The following is a 15,100-nucleotide window of genomic DNA, read 5'->3' on the forward strand; positions in this document are numbered from 1 at the left end:
TTTTACTGTCAAGTTGTGAAAGCATAAGCTCTGCAGTCGTGCGCTGTGTACTCTGTAAGCCCTCCGTTGCTACATGTGTGTATAATATGTATATTTGCTGAGTCAGAGCTGGTGGGCGGCTGCGTGCTGTTTTATATGGAACATGTTGCCAGAGGAATGGTTTTGGGTGTGTTCATGGCAGATAAAGGAATTCACCTATAGACCAAATGCTAATTTTCACCTCATGTTTATTTTATTATTGTTCTTATTTAGGCACGGGTCACGGGATCTTGTTGCACATTGTAATGACACGATATAGCTATGGATGGAAAATATTGATAAGTAAATGCATTGTAGTAGTAATAGTAACATTTATATATAAAAACAAGAAGATCTACTTGATAGTAGGAGATCAGAAAGTATTGAAGCTGAGATATATCCCCTCTTTCCTGTTTTGGAAATGTTCCAAAGCTTTTCTGCCTTTCTTTTCCATACTCTTTCCTTTGATTTCGCTTTCCAACCCTTTACTTCTTCACTCTCTGTTCTTGTTTGCTTGGAATGGTATCCCTGTATTGTTATTTTAAGATGCACAAAGTACTTCTTACGAATCACTGGTGCTATTAATAATAATGATTTATCTCAGACCTCTCTAAAATCACAGCCGTTTTTCTCTTGTCGTTATCCTTGCTAATTGTTTCTGTTGTTGTTGATGTTGTCACAAGTTTCTTCTCTGGCTGGGCGTTGGGTCATGCTGAATGAATCCAAGCAAGTCAGCAGAAAACCAGAAGTGCAGCTGCAGTCTGTAAATACTTCGGAATACGTTCTAGCTGTGGAATGACACCCGCTCTGCGTTTGTCTCCTGGCCTCTTGCAGCATGTTGCTTTGGTGTTTACAGCACAAAGAAATGTCCATTTAAAGGATATCATGCTGTCAAGACAACAGTGGATGAATGTCGTCTTAATATCTGATAGATGACTCTTCCTGAGTTATAGAAAGGGTGCTTTGCAAAGTGTATTCATAGAAAAAAAAGGAAAAAAAGTCTTGTTTTTTGACACACATCTCAAATACCTCTCCACCAAACAATTCCTCTTGGTTTTGGAGTAGACACGCAGTATTAGCTCAACAATCACGCAGTAAAGACTTTGACTTCTGCAATGGTTGTAAAAGTAGGTTAGTGGTTTTAGACAAACAAATCCTTGTGCCCACTCAGTTAAATTGGAGCACCACCATTGGCTGCAGACTGGGGTGGTGTGGCTAAACCCAGCTGGAATGGCAGACGGCCTCCTGAGTGGAGCTGTTTTATTTCTTCTTCTCCTTCTTTCGCACTTTGAAGCGTGAGAACGAAGTTGAGCCGCTGAGATTTCAGACCAAGGGAGCTTTTTCCCACATGCCATTAGCCCATTTCCCTAGGGGAGTTTTGTTGGGACGTGGGTTGGGAAATAAAAGACCAGGAAAAGGTTACATCTTAAATAAAAATAACTGGGCTGTAATTATTACAAGATCACTGATGTAGTTAGCAGTTACCTGGCATCAAATAATGGGCACCTTAAAGGCCCCATAAAGCAAACTGAATGAAATGTTTGACTACTTGGAGGCAGCAGACAAACTTGTAAACAAAACAATGACATAATTTGACTTCTTTAACCTACCTTTGACAGAAAACTTATTTATACGCAGATGACATAGTAGTGTTCTTTTGGACATTTGTTTTAAGCCAATGTTAGTGATTCAAGCAATTTTTTGTTTGTGGTTGCAGAAGCAGGTTTAGCAGCATGTGCGACCGGTTCAAACCCCTCTACTGTATGTACACATGTGCTCGCTTGGATGGGTATAAACATGGCAAAATGAAAGGGCTTCGTATCGATCTGTTTGAGGTGCCACCAGCTCCAGACCTGCTAGATGTTTCATTAGTTCAGCTAGTTCACGAACTCTCTTTGTTTGGTGCTATAAAGTGGGCTGATCAAGTTTTTCCCTGAAAACAGCTGGCTGCTGCTGAAAACGAGGCTGATGAAAGCAATTAACTGAATGAAGCAGCACATTAAAGTTGCAGGCTGTAAAACCAAAGACAAACATGAGCTGAGACGCGCTAAAACACTCCAATATCTGTGGCTTTGTCACTAGAGGCAACGTTTTAGGTTCACACACTCACCCAACCCTTATTTTTACATTTATTTTTAAGTGAATTCGTCTTTCAAAGGTTATTATCTCACTTAGTGAGGATCATTTTCTTGTATTATACACTGTCTCTGTGTATTTTCTTTTCATTGACCCATGGCAAACAACATCACATTTTAGTGTCAGACTAAAATATCTCAAAAGTTAAGTTGCAGTTGTTTTTCTTAGACACAAAGTTTAGCACTCTATGTTCATCGGGATACTTTAAATCCGTTGTTCTAGCCTGTTTTAATCATGTTTACGTTCAGCATTGCTCAGCTCTCTACTCTTTCCTTCTTCTTTCTTTTTTTTAATTGAAGCCTTTTTCATGGCCGTATTTCTGTTTTGTCTGCTTGATTTGGCTTTAATTTTAACTGGGTTATTATGTTATTTTTAATGGCAAATTCAAAATCTGAGAAATCAAAAGAAAACTAGCCCTTTGGCGATAATGGTTCATTAACAGGGATGTTGATCAAAGCGTTTGTAAGAATAAGAACATGTTAACCACACAATATAATCAGCTGTTTACTTCTTGCTTTGGTAGTCTAGTGGTCATTCTCTCTGAATCAGATCAGAGACTTGGACTTGGAGTCGAGGTTTTCATTGAATCGCTATGGTTTCCCTGGCAGACAGGTTCGTCACTGCGCCAACAGAGTTGTAGGTGAATTTACTCTTGGTTCACAGACAAGCCTCTTCACCTTTCCCTTGTTCTTTCCTTTCTTTTCTCATGTATTTTTTTCTCTCTGCTCTCAAATGGCATACAACCAGACACATGGTTTTCATCCCGCTCCAACTGAGAAAACACTGTCGCTCGGCTTTGACGATTTGCTGTGACATAACCCAACAATGCTGTTGGGCTTGATCACTTTGTCGGCAAAATGTGACCTCTCTTACCTCTTAAATCTCTCTTCTTTCTTTTTTTTTTCTACATCCAAACTCCAAACTGCTGAACTTCAGTGCTCAGCTCGGATCATTAAAATTAGATCAAGGGATTGCGGGGGAACAAGGTACCACAGAAAATTGTTTCATCAAGAATCATAGAATAAAATGGACCACTTCCTCTCCCAAAACTGTTTGGACAGGTGAGTGAAACTGCAAGCTAGGCCTCAGTCCCACGACTACAGCCACCACAGACAATGAAACCGTTCCAAGGCAAACAACAGCCATTGTGGTTCAGAATTAAAGATAAGCAGCTAAAAACCAAAGCTGGGAGTCCTCTGATTCACCCTCACGTTAAATAAATACTCAAACATGATCTCCACACTTCTGCCTATGACTATTAGCGGTATACTTTTTATTCTTCTTTTTTTTCCCCCTCTTCTGTTGCTGTAATGGAACAATCTGCGCTAGGAGCTGGCTCCTGCCGTGCCTGCAGGTCGGAGGGTGTCTGTTCATGCATGTGAGCGTGCAGCCGTTTTGTGACTCTTTCTGTTTGCGCTGCACATTTTGTTGAGCTAAACACCGCTCCTTTTTTTGGTTGTTTTTTTACTCTGGGAGGATTTTGTTTAGCTTGTAAGGTCTTGTCCTCTGTCTGTGCTCAGTCAGCCTCACAGGAATGTAAGCTTTAATGTGGGTAAAACAAAAAAAAAAAAAAAACAGTTCATGTCATCAGAACAACACTAAGAAAACGCTGATCGGATTTTGAGTTGACTTGCAATTTTCAGACGAAGAAGATGAGTGAAAACAGAAACGCACTTAACACGTGTTGTATACTCTTGAAAATAGAGTCCATATTTCCAGTATGGGTGGCCCACGGGAAAAGAAAACCCGATTCTTCTTCAGCAATCAGGCTTTTTGTTTTCATTGGATTTTCTTCTGTTGATAAAATGAGCTTACTCCTGTGAATATTACTGTAGCTACTGTTGCTCTTGCACAGAATACGTGAGAGTATAAGTCAGACATAGTGTCAAACTATGATGAACTACTGCTGTGTATTAATCTTATCTTGAATATGTCATATTGCATCTGAGGCCTCAAAGCGGCAGGAAATTGATGTCTTACACTGACACAAAACATGAATCGACCGAACAGACCGTTTAATAAAAATCCAGAGTTCGGTTTGGCAAAATAAAAAGCCTGCAAATGACTGAGGCATGATGGGAAACTCCCTGGTATTCCCTGACTGTGCCTTCCCCCAAGCCTGGCCAAACCATTCCCCCTCCACTTCCAAACACAAAACAACATTGAGTTAATCTCCGTCACTCTCAATTGCAGACAGATACCATTAGTCAAAATGTGACCGTGTGGCTTGAGCTGTTTTCCAAAGCAACTCCCATGAGAAAGGCTGCGTTGGTTCCTGTGTAGATAACACAAACGCGAAGGCAGGGAGAAACGTTTTGAGCTAAAAACGTGAAAAGCAGACATTGAAGAATTAGAATCTGTTTATTATCTCCGTTGTGTCTCTCAGGCAGATTGTTGAACGTTTGTGTGTGCTGGGAACTAAAAGGTAAAGTGGGATAACAGCCACTGTTTAGTCTGGTTCTCATTGGTTCCCATCACACTGATGCAAACCTACTGTTTAAAGACATGTTTGCTTGGCCTGTGAATATATTTGCCTTTTGACTCAGCATGTAAACTAAAAGAAAACTTTCGCTCGCTCGTCCCTGTGGACATAAATTAGCACTGACCTTCTGTCCTATGCAGAAAAACATCAACACGCCAATTGTGGCCTGGTCCAGTGTGTTTAAGGCTGTTACATCAGTTGGTCAGCACCTAGAATAACACTGAGTCAGCCTCGGTCTGTATTCTAACCATTCTTCATCCTCTAAAGTGGCCTCAGGTTTTACCACGGTCAATTAGCTCATTTCCCAACTGTCATCTCTGGGGTTGGTTTGTTAGCAGATGACCTGGTGACTAGTCACATCATGGCTGAAGCCCTCTCCCTTTATGCTCACACTTAATAAAATTGGCTCAAGTACACACACTCACTCTATCTGCCCAGAGGAAATGAAGGCATCTCCGTGGGGAGTCATTTTATAAAAGTCCAAATTTATGGATACCCCCTAGGGAGAGCTGGGCTTATTTCCTCAACCCCCAGAGGCTCATTCAGGATACAAGAGGATCCCAAATTGTTCACTGGCCCCTTTTATCTCACAGTTGCACTTAACTATTATTTTAAGTCACTCCTCAAATGGTGTTTGTGATACATGGACATGAAGGTCCATGTTCTTAACAGAATTTAGGTTTTCCTTAAAGGTTTCGTAACAGGATGCGGTGGCTCCACTTTGCCGCTTCTGAAGCTATATTTAATACCGTCTGTTCATGGCCACGGTGGAATAATACAAGTAAAATTCCTTCTATTTAATCAACCACAATCTTCAGTTGCGAATGTTAGTGACAGAGAGTGAAGTTGTGTTTTACCTATCCTACATTCAGCCCGTTTTCCGTGTTGTGGAGCTAATGGTCTGACCCCCTGTCGTTTTTGGCCTGCCTGGCCGTATTTTTCTAGTTTGAATGCTCTACCATATGGAGGTTAGTGTTTGTCTGTTAGATTGCTTAGACCTTGGTGTTTTGCTTGAGTTCTTTCTCTGCAAATCAATTGTCATGGATGTAAAGAAATGATACTTTAGGGCTACTACAGTCTTTTATACACAGTGCTGCCTAGCAATGGCCTTTTCTTAATAAATGTGTCACATTAAGCATTGAGATCATTCTTGCTTCCTCCTGTTCTCACTGTGTTACAATATAAACAAAACTGTTCATATTATCTATTTTGATTTCTGTGACTCTTATGGTGGTGTAGTCTATACACACTGATGATTACTCTCTTGACATTTTTGTTTGATTTTCTCTTTCCCTCTCCCTTAGATCTGGCAGTGTGAAGGATCACTGGAATGAAATTTACCACTTTGTGGAGAATTTAGCAGAGAAATTCAAAAGGTAAGAGGCGCTTCACATGTCAGCAAAGAAGGTGGACTTACATAGATGGACCGTAACATCTGAAATGAATGGAAACCATATCATTGGTCTCCAAACAACCTCGATGGCTCGCGTTCAACTTCCTTGGGGCCCCGAGACACTCTGTAGAGCACATAGCAGTCACCCCGGTGATGCAAAGTAAAAATCTGTCTCTGCTGCTACATCTGGCCATATGCTAAGTCAATCAGCATCCAGGCTGATGAGTCACTTAGTCTGCAGTGGCAGAGCTGATGTCTGGGGTTTGCTGGGGAACCATCAGTGACTATGGGCTGGAAGGTCTCTCGGATTTCAGATCTTTGTAAAAATGTTACCCAGATCTATTTTTATAGTAAGCCTGGACAATGAAAAGTCCTAAAGTGGACTCCTACAACTCCTTTTTACTAAAAAAAACAAACAAACAACAACAACATTGGGTCCCGAATAAAACATTTCAGCAAATGCTCACATCTGTCCTTTCAAAGCTCGTGTGTGACTTTGCTTTGTCCAGCACCTGGAGTTTTGCGGTCCAGTCGCAGCAAAGGCCCATCCCTCTCAGACTTTTAAACAAATACGGCAGCGTTTCAAACAGCGCAAATCTGCCGCCTTTCACAAACAACAGCGCTGCAGATCAAGCTGTCAAACGTAGCAGTAAACAAAAATAACGGGCACATCTGAAGATTCACTGACGTAGGCGCGGTATCAACATTTATATCATTGTCACGCACAGAGGTTTTCACATTCGTGTGTGGTGTCGCTTGGTGTCTTTGCGTGCTGGGCCGCGTTCAGAGCAACAAAACAATGGCACACAGAGTGCTGGAGGGACCTCAAAAGAAGTGGAGTTATTTGTCTCCTATGAGATGTCCATTGTTAAAATGAAAACACGAGCGTAGAGCACATGATGGATTACGGCCATATATTTATTTTATGTTTTTGAGAAAGCGATGTGTTGTTTCTGTTTTATTACTGTTACTAAGTGTTAAGTATAATGTTTCTGATTAATCTCAGATGATGTCGAAGTGTTTGTTTTACCAACACTGCATGTTGTGGACTGACCAAATAGAAGGCAGTTGTTGGATTTTGCCCGAGTCCTTACATCATTTATTGGTGCCGTTTTTGGCTGTTTGCTAAATAACGGGCGCGATGATGTTTTTCTTCTTCTTTCACCTTTTCTAGTCCCATGCTGAGGATGTCCTTCATAACATTCTCCTCCAGAGCGTCCACCATCATGAAGCTGACGGAAAACAGGTGAATTAGGTTTTTTTTTTTTAATCAGTGTAATGATAATGCCTCTGTGCTGTTTTCAGGTTGTATATATCCCTTTTTTTACACAATAGCTTAATAAACCTTAAGGGAACTTCTGAAAGAAGATGCCCACTCACCCTTTTAGAGGTCAAAGGTCGAGGTGGCTGTGACCTCACGTCATCCCATTCTCTTGACAAATCTGAGAAGCAGTAAATGGCGCGAATAATGATTGACTCGCACACTTCAGGGGCCACGTTTCATGAGGTTTGACGCACGGCTGCTCCTCATCATCACCTTCGGCCGCTCGCTTATTTGTGCCTATTTAATAAACGTGGTTGAAAAAGAGCAACTTACTAACATAAGCTGCTTTTGTCTTTAGATAAATGTTATTCTCCTGTGGAGAGACCTTACACAAGAGAAACAATCAGCTGCGAAGGAAACTCAAACCACCACAGCAGAGTGAAAGCAGATGCTCCCCAAACTGACACAAACCTGAACGCTGGCCATCAGTGTAACTCTCGTCGGATAAAATAGATTTTTATTGCGTGACAGAGTTTTGTGTCCTCTTTCATGTTGTCAATTATCCTAATGTGTTGACCAAAGTTCAGTTCGGAACAGAGGCGTTCCCAGCTCACATTAGCTAGCGGTGGAAGAAGTATAAATCCAGCCAAAGTGAAAAGATAGAGCCAACATGGTTGTATTGTATTTCGTTTGCTCTAGTTTGTACAATCTTTATCTGTAAGGTGAGTTTATTTCCCTCTAAAACATTTTCTCCCTTCTGTGCAGAAAGGACATCAGGAAGGGTCTGAACGCGCTTTACAAAGAGATTCCTGGGGGAGACACCTTCATGCACCTGGGGTTGCAGAGTGTAAGCCCTTGTTCTAATCTGATCATGTTTTCAACAACGCCAGTCCATCTAATAAGTACAGAAGAACACAAAGTTCATTGTTTGAATCTGAAACTTTATCTCTGGCCTAACGACGAACATGTGTTTTTATTAAAAGGCAAATGAGCAGATACGCAAGGAGAACTTTGGTGAGTGTCAAATAAGTTGCTCATTGCGGAAATCTTCAAATAAAGTTGCACGTTGAACTTAGAGTACGACTCTATGTGTATTTCAGGCACAGCCAGCGTAATCATTGCTCTGACAGACGGAGAGCTGCAGGAGCATCAGCTCATCACTGCACAACAAGAGGTAACAGATCCACACAAGCAGCATATCCCAAAAGGCTGAAGCTCAAGTCACTACTAATCCAGAGGCAGCACTTCTCCCGTCTCTCGTTTTCTGGGACTCACTCACTCACTCACTCACTCACTCACTCACTCACTCGCTTTTCGCTTGTGTTTTCCATCAGGCAGAGGAAGCCAGATCTCTTGGAGCGATCGTGTACTGTGTTGGCGTCAAAGACTTCAATGAGACACAGGTAATACAGATGTAAGAAATCTGTGCAAGTATATTTTCGTTCGCGTTGCCCAAATGTTCTGCACGTAGAAAAGAATTCACCGCACATCTGCTTCTGCGCTCATCGCACAGTACGTGTACTTCACCACATGTGCTCTGATGAGGAAAAGCTGCAGCGCTGTCTCCGCTGTGTATTAACTGACCTTTGAGTAAACTGGCTAACCTATATTTTTCCTAAGGACAAACCCCCATGGTTTACACCGGGCAGCCTCTCTGGTCGAGCTAATGTCTATGACTGTAGGACGATTCAGGTTCCTGTTCAGTAACGAGTCATTTCACTGATTGAAAACATATTCTGATTGTGGACAATGTGAACAGGACTCGTTATGAAATATCACATATCAGCTGTTGGGGAGGATCCACTTCCTTACCTTTCATTGTTACATTTACTTTGCTTTTGATTAATTTGTGGATTAACTCCTCTCATCTTCTCCCTGAACAACCCTCTCTCTGCTTTTCCCTGTAGCTGGCCACTATTGCAGACACCATTGAACATGTGTTTCCTGTGTTGGGCGGCTTCCACGCGCTCCGGGGCGTCATTGATTCGGTAAATAAACTGCGCTGAAAGACAAGCAAGTCGTTCAGACGTCCACCTTCACGTATTTAATTTAAACCTGTCATGCATTAGTTCTACTTCAGCCAGTAGTTGACTTTAGAAAACACTGTAATGCACAAAGTCCCAGAAAGGCGCCTCAGTGAAGGGAAGACCCCAACTTTTGCAGTAGCGTCGTTCTGAAAAAGCTCAGACGAGTCAACTCGTTGCAGCAGGCAGAACTGTAACTCTTTGTGTACACTAGCGTCATGAAACACACTCACGTATTCAGAGTACAGTCCAGCTCAGGCAGGGTGGGTCTCTTCAGCCCCCGATCCGTCACAGCACGCAGCTAAAAAAAAATAAAAAAATAAAAAATGGCCTCTCACAGTTTTCTGTATATGATCCTCTAAATGAGCCGTGATCACATCAGTTTCTGGTCCTAAACTTCTCGTTCTTTGTGTTTTTTGTTATAATTCTGAAGGATTTTGTTTCGTCGTTTAAGCTGGTTAATTATTCTGAGCGATTTTCGCGGCGCCAAATGTATCTTTTCTAAATTGTGATGTAGTTTTGATCTCGCTCTGCAGTGTTTGACAGCTCTGCAGCGATTTGAGAGTTTCGGGTTTTGGCGAGAATGACTGATACATGCCGTACTGTAAACGCACAAAGCTCTTGCGTGGTTTTATAACCGGGACGGTCTCTATGTAAAAGGAGTAAAAGTATAAAAATCACGCTTGTCTTTTGCCCTCCAGATCATCAAGAAGTCCTGTATTGAAATCTTGGCAGCCGAGCCCTCGAGTGTGTGCGCAGGAGGTAGGCAGCCAGAGCAAACAATGACACACACACACAGACAGACACAAATAAACCCTCACCAAGTCCCATTACTCTTTGTCTCTTGTTAATTTCATTAGCGGCTTTTCTGAATCATGACAATCCTTGGACTGGGAATAACGCCCATATAAGGGCGTCCTGGTCACTTACAGGAAATCTTCTGGGACAGGGTCTCGTCTAGGGAATAAGATTACACGAGTCTCATTTAAAGGATTCAGCAGCGGTGAAACTGGCTGCAGCTGAAAATGTAAAGTAGACATCATCCTTTAGTGTCCTGCCAAGAGAACGCCGTGACAGCGAAGGCAGCAATAAATGGACGTTAAAGGAATGAACAGATAAAAGCAGGGGTTGATTGGGAGTTTTTTTGGCGAAAGCAGCAGTACCGAGGCTGTTTTTCACATCTGCTTTTGCCTCTTTTATGACCGAGTGAATTACTTTCTCCCTGCAGGAGGGAAATTATTTTTCTTGACACCGAGTAACATTCGCTGGCCTGCAGTTAGAGCCAGCACGGCTCTCTCATATTTATCCATCACTGACATGACTATATTTTAACTCTTTTACAGCATAAGTTAATGTCCAACAATTACAAGTAGCTTGATTTAATTTATTAAGTTTATTTTATTGCAAATCAAAGGCTGTTTTTTCTTTTTTGAACACATGATTATAGTATTTAACGTGGTTTGTCAGGAGACTGATGTTGTCTCTGTGGTATGATCCTGCTAATGTGACTGATGAGCTGAACTAATAACCAGGAGCTGTGTGAAACGTAACCGAAGTGAGCGTCATGTTCAGTAGGGTACTGCAGGTGTGATTGTGCTCGACGAAGTGCGTCTGCTGCGTTTTGTCTAAAATGTCAAACCGTGACTTGTATAACCAGAGTCTTTTCAAGTGGTGGTGAGAGGAAACGGCTTTCTCCATGCGAGAAACATCGACCAGGTCCTGTGCAGCTTCAAAATCAACGACACCGTTACAGTCAGTGAGTACAACTACACTTTCCTCATCCTCTACATTGGAAACCAAACTATTAATACAAAATACTGTATTCTCTGTAGGTGAGTCATTTTAAGGCAGAGGAATGCATGAAAAAAATATTAGCTTGGTACAGATATACCTGTATCATATCTGCCTATTAAAGATATATAGACACCAGTCTACTCAGTGTCTATAGTTTATATTAAGCTGAGTTTAAACAGTTCAAGCTGAAGTCTGTACTTTAGAGGAATGTACATTTATCATATGTTTGTCTTCCAGATGAAAAGCCGGCTGGTGTTGAAGATACCTTCCTACTGTGTCCTGCTCCGGTTATTGATGACATTGGAAAGTGAGTGCCTCTCACCTATAGATTTCTGATTTCATCTATTCAGCTCCCTCTCCAGGGAAAGTGCTTATATTTAACGTGAAGTGGCATCCACGGGCATCTTAGATCACATGCTTTACCTCAAACACAATAAAACACATGGATGGATGCGTTCGCGTGTGTTCTGTATGCGCACAGGCCATGAGAAATCTGCCATACATTAGCTGCTCTTAAGATCCAAGTCCACATTCCTCTTTGCTAGATCCCAGTATAGCTTAGAAAAATATAAGAAGCTCTGTGGTCGTGCCAGCATATGCAGTGGTAAACGCTGCACGGATTTGTCCTCCTTCTGTCCTGAGTTAGAAGAGAAAACAACAGCAGGCAATTCTTTATTCAAGACGACAAACCCACACACCTTTGTTGGTTTTAAGTTGTGATGACTTATTTTTTTTAAAAAAAGATGATTAATTATATGTCTTTGTCTCAGAACAGTGGTACGAGAGAGTCCCAGGTGTTAATCAGTTCCTTCTTAAAGCTGCGCTACTCAATATTTTTATGTCAACAGTGGATCAAATGATTTTGTCTGATGTGAAAAAAGAAATTGACGACGTTATGACCTGGAGGTCCTCTTCAGGGAGCACAAAACACAGTGAGGAGGGTTTAAATGGGTGCAGGTGGGTAACTGGTGGGTAAAAAGATTGTTGAGCCGAGCACAGACAAGGAGATGAACTGTCAATATATTGAAAAATGCTGATGTCAGGGTCAAGATATGATGTCAAGCATATTTAATAATACAAAATGAAACAACATGAGGACCCATGGGGGAGAAACAACAGTATACAATAACATATACAAGCCTAGTAAGAGTAAAACAAGAAATACAGCCACCAAAAGAAATCTTGGTCGGTCACGCCTGCGACTTTTTCATTAAAAAAGTCCTTGTTTTCAACATCTGAGCTACAAGTGTGCATTTTTTTCACAAAAAGTAAACACCCAACCTCAGATCAGCTGCACTGGACATTTAATCATCCGTCAGTGCATTGTTTGTTTTTTTCGACTACATGTTTAACTGTGGTAGCTACAGCAGTTCACACCCACACACACAGTCTGGTAAGCAGTGTGTAGTGAAGCATTTAGCTGCATTTAGCACTCTTCAGTTGGTTGAAACCAACAACAAATACTGTGCTGACTACTTGTTTTTTTCAGACACGTGACTTTAAATAAAAGCTAATGTTGCTCCTTATCTACTGGAGGTCTAAATCATTTTGATAACAGGCTGCCAAAACAACTTGCAGTGTTGCAAGCTAACTATCTAACTATCCAGTTCCACTTTGTGTTCGTAAATCAGCTGCCGCTTGCGTCTTTGTGTATTCTACACACTCTTAATAATAATCTGTCAGTGCTGATTGAATATATTGAACTAGACGGATAAAGGTCCCATATCGAAGGTCCCAAATCGTTTCTGTCGGTGTTCGCACGGCGGCTACAGGCTGCGAAAGCTGAGACAACTGAGGTTTGTCTCCTAAAACTTTCACCGCACGACAGTCACATAAGCTTTTCGGTGTAACACCAGCAGTGACCAGGGTTGCCTCTCATCCTCTCGCTGTACGCTCCTTTCAGAGGCCGACCGTGCTCCAACATCAACAATCCACAAACCTCCCTAACCTAAGTCTTTTTGGGAACGAAAAGTACACCAGGCCACAGAATACAAGGCTGAGGGGATGATGGGATGGTGGCAAAGACTTCATAGAGAGGAGAAGCCCCGTCAGCCAATGGCAGCGTCCCTCTTTTCCATTGACCTTTTAGGGGGACTTGTATTCTTACAATTACCATACAAATTCCTTCATGTCGTTCTCCCATAGCAGTTATAAATCACATTTGCAGTTCATATTTGTGCTGGCAATTGTGTAGTAAAGAGAGAAAATTAAATTTTAACTACAGCAGGGAAAGATTTAAAGAAGCTGGACTGACGGCCTGGACTACCTTGGTGGAGTGATTGTAATACTGCGGTACATCGTGTGCCTGGGCTTCCCATAAATTGCCCCCTCGTTGAACGCACCGCGGGTTCTGTGTACGTTTCTTCTCTGACCTTAGTATTTGTGAACTTTCCGTCCCTTTGGGGCTAAAAGCTTCACCTCCTGACTCTTAAATCACTTAATTCTGAGTTCTCTCCACCTCCGTCTTTACTTTTAGTGCCACCGTGGCTCCTTTTTATCTTCTTGCAGGTTGTTTTCCAGCCCCCCTCCTCCATCTCCTCTACGCGACTGCCTGTATTTTTCCTCTCTGTATCTGTCTTTTATTTGTCTCCGCCGCACATGAGCTCCTTCTTTCATCCCCTGTCCATCTACCTCTTACCTCTCCCTCTCAGCTGTCCAGATTTGGCTGATCAAAGCCTTGTAGCAGCTAGCCTGCCCTTTCAAGTGTGTGGCCATGTGTGTTTGTATGCAGTCTGATCCTCAGTGGGGTGGAAAATCCTCCGGGAGAGGCTTTTTAAACTCAGACGAACTTTCTGACTCATTAGCATCATGAAAGCGGGTTAGTTTTGGTAACAAATTTAACAATTTTTAAAGTACTTCCTTTACTTAAAAGCCAGCATATATAATTGCCGTATTGCATTGTGGTCTACTTTTCTATTTCCTGACCCATCTACTCGACTCTGTGTGTGTGTGTGTGTGTGTGTGTCCGTGCTTAGACTGTCTGCCCTCTCTGTTTCCTTTCTGTATTTAACAACTGTCTGCCACTGTGCTCTACATTTCCTGCCCATGGCTTTATTTCTCCTCCACATCATCAGATTCACACTGGTCAGTTTTCTCTGGCTTTTCTTCTTCTCCTTGTGTGTGTGTGTTTTTTTCCCTCTCAGAACTCTTTCCTTCCCTCCTCATCTTTTAATCATTTCAAAATTGTTGGTGGTTTGCCTTTTTCACCCAAACTAGACCACTGAGTTTTATTTTATTGTTTATATTCTGCAGGAATAAATTCTGCAACACTCCTCTGTATTCAGTCCTTTTTTCGGTGTGTCCGTCTCCTGGACTGCACCGCTGACAGTTGAATGTTATTTGGATAATTAAACCCTAGGTCTTCAACAGGGGGTCCACAACCCCTAGGGGTTCCATGCAGGTACTGCAAGGGGGGGTCGCAAAATCCTTGGCTGATTAGACATTTTTCATATATATATATATTTTTTTTTGTTTCCCCCACAAATTTAAATTTCTTTAAATACACATGAATCCAACATATGTTATTTAAGGGATAACACTAGGCTGAATTTAATATAGAACACATATACCCCTGACTTATACAAAGGTGGTGGTATGTTTCTTCATCTAGTGTATGTGGCCAGTGTTTACCTCACACATTCACCTGCTATACATAAGTGCTTGACTACTAATACTGTGTCAGTCTTAAAATCAGTGAGGCTTTTACAACAAGACTATGTCAAACACATGCTTTAAGGCTACCCCGAGGTCTCACTCCCTGCGTGTCCAGACGCCTGCCGTCAGGACGCGCATGCTATTGATCATGAACTTCACCCACTGACCCAGCTCTGCTCTCACTCCACCCAGACACATCAGAGGAATGTCAGAGTAAAGACATGTTTATCTGTGAAGTGGCCTGTTTTCAATCTCCTCGCTCGCATCCAGACGTGCCTTTCATCCAGATTTTTGAGAACCGAACCACAAAAGGCTGCAAATAGGTCACTGGGGGT

General features: G+C 42.0%; 1 protein-coding gene across 1 annotated transcript in view; it reads left to right on the plus strand.

Annotated features, from left to right (window-relative positions):
- The window catches only part of antxr1c (ANTXR cell adhesion molecule 1c), a 33,374-nt gene that overhangs the window by 4,400 nt on the left and 13,874 nt on the right, over positions 1–15,100 (plus strand). The window contains exons 2-11 of the mRNA XM_047609695.1: positions 5,941–6,012; positions 7,204–7,275; positions 8,059–8,140; positions 8,277–8,307; positions 8,394–8,467; positions 8,628–8,696; positions 9,201–9,281; positions 10,019–10,079; positions 10,975–11,073; positions 11,349–11,418. Coding sequence (XP_047465651.1) covers positions 5,941–6,012; positions 7,204–7,275; positions 8,059–8,140; positions 8,277–8,307; positions 8,394–8,467; positions 8,628–8,696; positions 9,201–9,281; positions 10,019–10,079; positions 10,975–11,073; positions 11,349–11,418 — 711 coding nt within the window. The remainder of the gene's footprint in view (positions 1–5,940; positions 6,013–7,203; positions 7,276–8,058; positions 8,141–8,276; positions 8,308–8,393; positions 8,468–8,627; positions 8,697–9,200; positions 9,282–10,018; positions 10,080–10,974; positions 11,074–11,348; positions 11,419–15,100) is intronic.

Source organism: Mugil cephalus, chromosome 16 (assembly GCF_022458985.1).
Source record: "Mugil cephalus isolate CIBA_MC_2020 chromosome 16, CIBA_Mcephalus_1.1, whole genome shotgun sequence".
In the NCBI taxonomy this organism is placed as follows: Eukaryota; Metazoa; Chordata; class Actinopteri; order Mugiliformes; family Mugilidae; genus Mugil; species Mugil cephalus.